The sequence below is a fragment of the Mauremys reevesii genome, linkage group 3 (assembly GCF_016161935.1).
Source record: "Mauremys reevesii isolate NIE-2019 linkage group 3, ASM1616193v1, whole genome shotgun sequence".
NCBI lineage: Eukaryota > Metazoa > Chordata > Testudines > Geoemydidae > Mauremys > Mauremys reevesii.
The window spans coordinates 7063822-7070849 of NC_052625.1; the positions used below are offsets into that span (position 1 = coordinate 7063822).

At 50.6% G+C, this 7028-nt stretch overlaps 1 protein-coding gene across 5 annotated transcripts in view; it reads left to right on the plus strand.

Annotated features, from left to right (window-relative positions):
• RRBP1 (ribosome binding protein 1) overlaps positions 1-6473 on the plus strand; it is a 58760-nt gene extending 52287 nt beyond the window's left edge. For 3 of the 5 annotated variants that reach the window (XM_039531105.1, XM_039531102.1, XM_039531103.1), the window contains 4 exons: positions 595-678; positions 2574-2672; positions 4024-4167; positions 5977-6473. In XM_039531105.1, coding sequence (XP_039387039.1) covers positions 595-678; positions 2574-2672; positions 4024-4167; positions 5977-6015 — 366 coding nt within the window. In that variant the 3' untranslated portion in view covers positions 6016-6473. The remainder of the gene's footprint in view (positions 1-594; positions 679-2573; positions 2673-4023; positions 4168-5976) is intronic. The other 2 variants (XM_039531107.1, XM_039531106.1) reach the window with 1 other exon arrangement.
• Positions 6474-7028: the final 555 nt, after the last annotated feature.

Consider the following 7028-nt stretch of genomic DNA (forward strand, 5'->3'; position numbering starts at 1 on the left):
GGTCCTTGAAGTGAGGGAATCCATTACACAGCACTCCATATCTCTCTCTGGCCGGTTTTATGGGGTGCTGTCTTGTCTACTCAAGGCCCTGGAGGGTGGAGAATTCTGGTCTTACAGGACTTCTTGGGCTAAGGATCAGAATTCAGAGGGGCAAGGACTTTGTGTAGGAGTGGATTTCTAATCTCACTAACCAGAGTTGGGTTCCAGGAATTAACTGAGAGTCTTTCAGCCTAACCTTTCTCTCCTCACTAGCTTACTGACCCCACAAGCTGTGTTCTCTTAATTCTTTCCATTGTGGAGTTTTCCCCAAGGTGGTGGGGAGACGTCAGATGAGATGGGTGGGGTCAGTCTGCTCTTGGCCTTTGCAGCCGGCTCCAGTTCAAGTTGCTGGGGCTGGAACAACGGTGGAATATTGCACCAAATTGGGGAAAGCCTGGAAGATTTCCTTTGGGGATTAGAGATCGGAAGCAGGGCCTGGCAGCTTTGGGGAAAGCTCTAGTCTGTCTCTATTTATCTGTGTGTAGCAGGCTTCGGGGTCCCATCGGCTCCAGTTGATCTTTCCGATGTGACTGATTCACTTTGGTTTCTGTGCAGTTGAAAACGCAGCTGGAACAAACTGAAGCCAACGTGGATAACGAGCAAGTGCTGAGGCAGAAGCTAGCGCTGGAGTTTGAAGAAGTAAGTTCAGACCTGCGTGTGCATGGGACATTCTCTGGCCTGCTGTCTGTGACACGGGATTGGGGGCTTTGCTTCACTCCGGACAGAAGGTCTGTGTTTAAACCGATGGAGGAGGGAAAGTCCCTTTGAAAGGCTGTATGTGATCACCAGCATAGCAGAATTTCCAGGATGCTGGCTCTTCCGAGCTCTTAATGTGGGTGGGATGATGACCTCTGCAATCCCTTCTGGCCTTTCCTCTATGCCTATTACTGACAAAGACCTAAAACCGAAAGCAACAAGTTTGGGCCTTTTAATCATCTTTTACTTGTTGTAAAATGCTGGTAACGACCCAATGAGTGTCACTTTAAGCAGTGAAGTGCTCTCTCTTTCCCCCATTTGGGATTTGCCTTTTCAGCCCTGCTCACTTCTTTTGAAACTTAAGGCAGCGGCTTGCTGCTGCAGGACTAAAACGGTAGCAAAAAGAACATTGTCCAAACACATGTCTCCAATTCCTCTACCTGTTTCCAAGCGTCCTCATAATCCTAAAAGGAAACTGTCAATGCCAAAGAACTTACATGTGCTACTTCCTAAATACTGGTCGTTATCCTGGTTGGCAAACGGGAAGGGTCTGAAGCTGCAGTAGCAAACCCCAAGGAACATCTGCGTGCCGGCGAGTGTTTATTTTGGAGATGCTCTTTCACCTACAGGTGGCAGCTGACCTGTGTTCTCCAAGTTTTGGGGTGCCCATGTTGAGGCATTTTAAAGGGGCAGGTGCTTGGCACTTTGACAGTTTGGGGATCCCTTTGGAAGGTTTCAAATTAGACGCCAGAGTAGCTAGTCGCTCCTGAAAATCTCAGCAGGCTTTACCTGTCTTGCAGGACTGAAACGGTTCCTCTGTCATACCTCTGTCAGCCTGTTTCACCACATGCATTTGGTCTTTTTCTTCTCGCTAAAATCTTTGGGACTCCTCTAGCCTGCTTGTCTGTGTCAGGGCTGCAGGAAAACTACTCCCACAGTCTGCTTCTGTTGGGTCGAGTTGGCTGTCACTGGACCTTTTTTTAAATGCAGCTCTACAAAAAAGTGGAAAACCAGCTTGAATTTAACCAATAGGACCCTGACCTGTAAATGGGGGGAGGACAGGCTGGCTGCTTCTGGGGCAAATGCTACAATGTCCCAGCCAGCTGCTCATGGGGTGATGGAAAGGCAGAACACAAGTCTGTGCCCTGTGTGTCCTTGTGTAACTCCCCCACCCCCCGCAACTCAAAAGTATGAAGTGCCGAGTGGCTGCAGCTGCCATCAGTTCCTTTTTACTGGCCATAGCACATGGGTGCACATGCTAGCCGGTTAATTCTAGCATTAAGTGAAGGCTGTTTGAAATATCGCCTTGGCCTGCCTCTTTCCAAGGAGCAAACCAGCATGGCTGCTGGGAGGGGCGTGGCTGTAGGGAGAGCTTTAAAACTTCCTGAGCCTGATACGAAACGACGTATGTGCATTTTGCTGGCAAAGTCGCATGCCCAAGCAATACCAAGGCCTGCAATGCATTGGCTAGTTTCTGTTCGCAGCCTGCCACGGGTACATGCAAACCAACGCCACGGGTGGGAAAACGTAGCGCGTGGTGGTCGTGAAGAGGCTTTATCTTGAAAATTGAAGCTGAGATTAGCCTGAGCTGGTTTCTTAATGTAGCCACTGAGAGCAGTGTGCGCACTGCAGTGTAAAGTAGCTCTGCGTGGCGGGCGAAGGATAAGTGTCACTATACCTGCGGCCGTGTGGCGCTGGGATTCTTAGCTAGAGAGCTTCCCCTCTGCTCTTCTGGGCCGTGCCTCCTGGACCCCTATTCGTCCTGTCTGCTGACCACCCGTTTGAGTGTCAAGGATCCTAGTAGGGTAGGACTGACCTCTCACTTCCTGCAACCGCAGGCGCAGAGCTCTGTGTGCAGTTTGCAAGCCGAACTGGAAAAGCTGAGATCCGCTGCAAACGTAGCATCCTCGGAAACGGAGGAGGTTCAGCACCTGAAGGTAATTCCCTGCACACCTCCTCACAGCGTGGGGTCTGCAAGCCCCGAAGGGCGCCCTGGGCCGGATTCTGCTTCCAGTCTCTGTCTGCTGCTCCGGTAGCATAACGGTCCCACTGCAGGCTGGGTGAGAATTCTCTAGCTTGCGGGCCTAACCCTGTGAGGGGGCAGGGGCACTGCATTCAGTGCTGGCAGCTGCCAGACCAGATGTAATCTACAAAATGGGTCCCCATAGCAGCCCAGAATGCAGCCCTGCCCTCTGATGCAGCCCAGAACTGATCCCAGCAGGGCGGCCTGAGCAGCACCGTTGGGGGCGGGGCTGGGAATAGCTCTGTGGTTTGAGCATTGGCCTGCTAAACCCAGGGTTGTGAGTTCAATCCTTGAGGGGGCCGTTTAGGGATCCGGGGCAAAAATCTGTCTGGGGATTGGTCCTGCTTTGAGCAAGGGGTTGGACTAGATACCTCCTGAGGTCGCTGCCAACCCTGCTATTCTATGATGCTATGCAGTGCATTAAGGGGGAATGTTTGCCAAGCCAGGGAAGGGAAGCTATACGCAGGGTAAGTAGGGGCACACTCGCTGCTATCGCTGTGGTCCCTGACTCGGGCCTGAGAGCTGGATCCTGAAGCCACTCCTCACATCGGGCGTTGCACCTTCAGCCCTTCCTCGTGTGATGTCTCGCTGCAGCTGGCAGAGCTCCCCAGGCTCGGGCAGTGGGATCTGGCCCTCGTAGGGTGGCGGAGCAGAGGAAATAAGACTCCAAGGGCTGCTTCTCCCTTCAACCCTGGCATCAAGTGTGGCAGGGGGTTTAGGTGAATCCGAGCCCCATCCTGCCCATTCTCATGGGTCCATGGCACTAGCGGGGAGGGAGAGCAGGCAGGTGAGGAGCAGCCCTGAGACTCTGCCTCTGATGGCCAGAGACTGGCAACCAGCGTGTCGTCCTCAGACGCCAGTCGGATTCATACAGGAAGGAATGGGGCCCACTGACTGTCCGGGACGGGGCCATCCATTGCTTTGGCCCCATCGCAGAAGGTGGCTAGACAGTTGGTGGGGCGATGAGATCCTGGCAAACGTCTGTTGTGCAGAAGCAAGTCTTGATTCTTTGTTCCTGCACAGAGACTCTCATTAAGGGTGACCGACCTGTGAAATGTGGGGATGAACATCAGTTACATCTAGAGGGAGCTGAGCAAAGGTTTCTCCACTGTCAAACAAAAACCAGAGTGCAACCCCATAGCAAAAACCTCTCCAGGGGCTCTGCAAGGTGGGAGTGGCCTGTGAATGCTGCTGCTCTGTGTCCAGTGATCAGTAAATGATTGATCTAGTTACCACAAATAATAGTTTACTTCAATTGTGTGCAGGAAAGACTTGAGAAGGAGAAGAAGCTAACGAAGGACTTGGGACAAGCTGCTACCAAACTCCAAGAGCTATTGAAGATTACCCAGGGACAACTGGCCAAAGAAAGAGAAGCAGTGAAGAAATTGAAAGAGCAGCTTCAAGACACGGTATTGCATCTGTCTTCAAATGGAACGTAATGGTGTGCGGATAGAACCAGGAAGCCACAACCGAGACTGGGACCCTGTTATGCTAAGCACTGCACAGACACATAGGAAGGGACCGTCTCTGCCCTGAAGACCTTACAGTTGAAATAGATGAATCAAAGGGTGGGGAACGGCAGGGCCGTCTCTACTATTTTTTGCTGCCCCAAGCAGCGTGCCGAATTGCCGCCACTGATGGCGGGGACGGTCTGTGTGCTGTTAGGGCAGCACGCGCGTTTCCATGACGGTGTAAATTCGGCATCTTCACCTGGAAGACAGAACCTGCACCGCTGTGGACAGCTGAACATAGAAGCTGCCGCCGCGGAAATGCGCGTGCACCCTAATGGCACACGGACTGCCCCCGCCATCTGGGGTGGCAATGCGGCGCGCTGCTTGGGGGCAAGAACACGGACTGCCGCCCCTTGCAGATTGCTGCCCTAAGCAGCTGCTTGGAATGCTGGTGCCTGGAGCCGGCCCTGGGGAACGGCGACTCCGAGATGAAGTGATTTGCCCAAGGATGCAGGGAATCCGACAGTTGGCAACAGTATACAGATCTTCCGAGTCCCGGCCCAGTGCTTTAACCATTAGACCATCTTTCCTATTCAAGTATCAGAGGGGGAGCCGTGTTAGTCTGGCTCTGTAAAAGCAGCAAAGAATCCTGTGACACCTTATAGACTAACAGACGTATTGAAGCATGAGCTTTCGTGGGTGAATACCCACTTCCTATTCAAGACGTGCATAATGCACAAAAACGGGAATTTTACAAGGGGACACTGCCCGGGCTGTTCTTAGTGGTGGCAGAACATAGAGTAGAGAAATCCATTTCCCCTTATCAACTTTTTCAACAAAAATTCAGATTCTGGACAGCATGACTGGTAGTTCAGCCATGTTGGTTTCAGGATAGGAGAGACACATGGTGGGTGAGGTAATCTCTCTTATTGGACCAACTCCACTTGGTGGAAGAGACAAGCCCTTGAGCTCCACTGAACTCTTCTTCAGATCTGGGAAAGGTACTCGGAGCTTCACAGAATTGAAGCTTCCAGGCTTATCTTTTGAAGGTGCTGTGCAGGTTTCCTTTGAGGACGAGGACTGAGCGGTCAGATATGGAGTGATCACTTTATAGCAAGTGTTCACCCACAGGTGATGGGGTGTTTTTGTCTTTTTATCGTTTTCCTGTGTGAGTTCATTTGAGAGTATGGTTTTGTTTGGTTTTACACATGTAGTTGTTGGTGCATTTGATGCACCTTCTAAAGATGAGCTTGGGAACTTAAATTCATAACTGTGCTAGACACCAAAAATTATGGATTCAATAGAGACCTTGGTTTTCTGTCTCGTTACAAGGATCTGTAACCTACTCTTTCTTTTCCTATGAGTGTAGGGGTGTTAATTACCCCCTTCATTTTGAATGGTTTCTTGCAGCATGTGTTAACTCCTTATGCTTAATCTCTTCCACCTTGTATTTAGCTGTGACACTGAGTACGTTTCCCAGACTTGAGGAAAAGGTCTACGGAGCTCAAAAGCTTGTCTCTTTCACCAACAAAAGTTAATCTGACTGCATGGCCAGAAGCCAGATCTGGCCTGTAGGGCATCAGTGTTAACATCACTGGATCAGGGGTTCTTTGAGTCAAATGTTGAATCCAGTCTCTGCATTATGATATTGACGTAATTGTTAGATAAAACCCTGTCCCTAAGAATACCTGCTTACTCAACTACTAAAAACATAATACGTGTTCTATATACAATCCTATAACCTGTTCTGCTCTCTCTCTCTTCCAGGGAGAAGACAACGGTTCAAAGGAAGGAACTTCTGTCTGATGGGTCTAAGATCTAGAATTTACTATTCCACTTACCAAAATGCCTTACACGTTCCTAAAAATATATGCTCAGTTCTTTGCAGATAAAGACACACAAGCCATTAGTGACCCCAGAAACCTCCTAGTTTGAGATTTAAAAGGATACAAGTACACACTGCAGACGTACATCTGTAAAGGAATTTTCATACTGTTTTTTTGTAAAACTGTGTTCCCTGGGGAAAGCCCTGACTGTGTCAGCCAGCTGCTTCCAAGCCTTTACCTTCTGTAGTAACAGAATCCATGAATGTGCGAAAAGGGAAGACTCTGTGTTTGTTCATCAATCAGTGCAATTTTTGTCTTTTTGGAGTGAATGAAGCCTGGAAGGTACAGGACGCCCCTGTTCGTTGTACCAGGCGGCTGTTGGCAAGTGTCCTTGTGAATTTCTGGACGGTAATGCAATTAAACCAATGGTGTAGCTAACGAGGGGTTGTGCTGGTCTTATTTTGAGGCACTAGCAGCAAATGCTCCTGGTGATGGTATAAAGCGCTACGATCGTAACAGACCTTGAGTCCTCCATGTCCCAAAGGCCCCATCCCCCAGCCGCAGGACGGAACAGAAAGGTGGCGCTCCGCTTTTCTTGCTCTTCCGTGAGTGATGTGAGCAGAGGGCGGAGTTTACAACACTCCTGATTCCACGGTGTGAGGGAGGGACAGAGATGGTCCTGTACCAGGAGCGCTGAACACAGCAGTGGGAGCTGGCGAGACGGGTTTGACATGGCGGGAGTGCCAGCTGCCCTGGTCCATCTTGGGCATCCAGGAAGTTTCCCTGCGTCCCACGGGAGCCTCAAACCTGGAGTTGTCCAGGAGGGGAAGAGCTGTGTGGAGAAGTCAGGCCAAGCTGTGGCTTCAGCTTTTCTGAACGTAGGTGAGCCGTGAGCCCATCTCTGCTGCCATTGACGTTGGTGACAAAACTCCTGTTGACTTTGGTTCGGTAGGAGCTGAGCTGGGTCGGCACTTGGTGCTTTCAGGGGTGAGA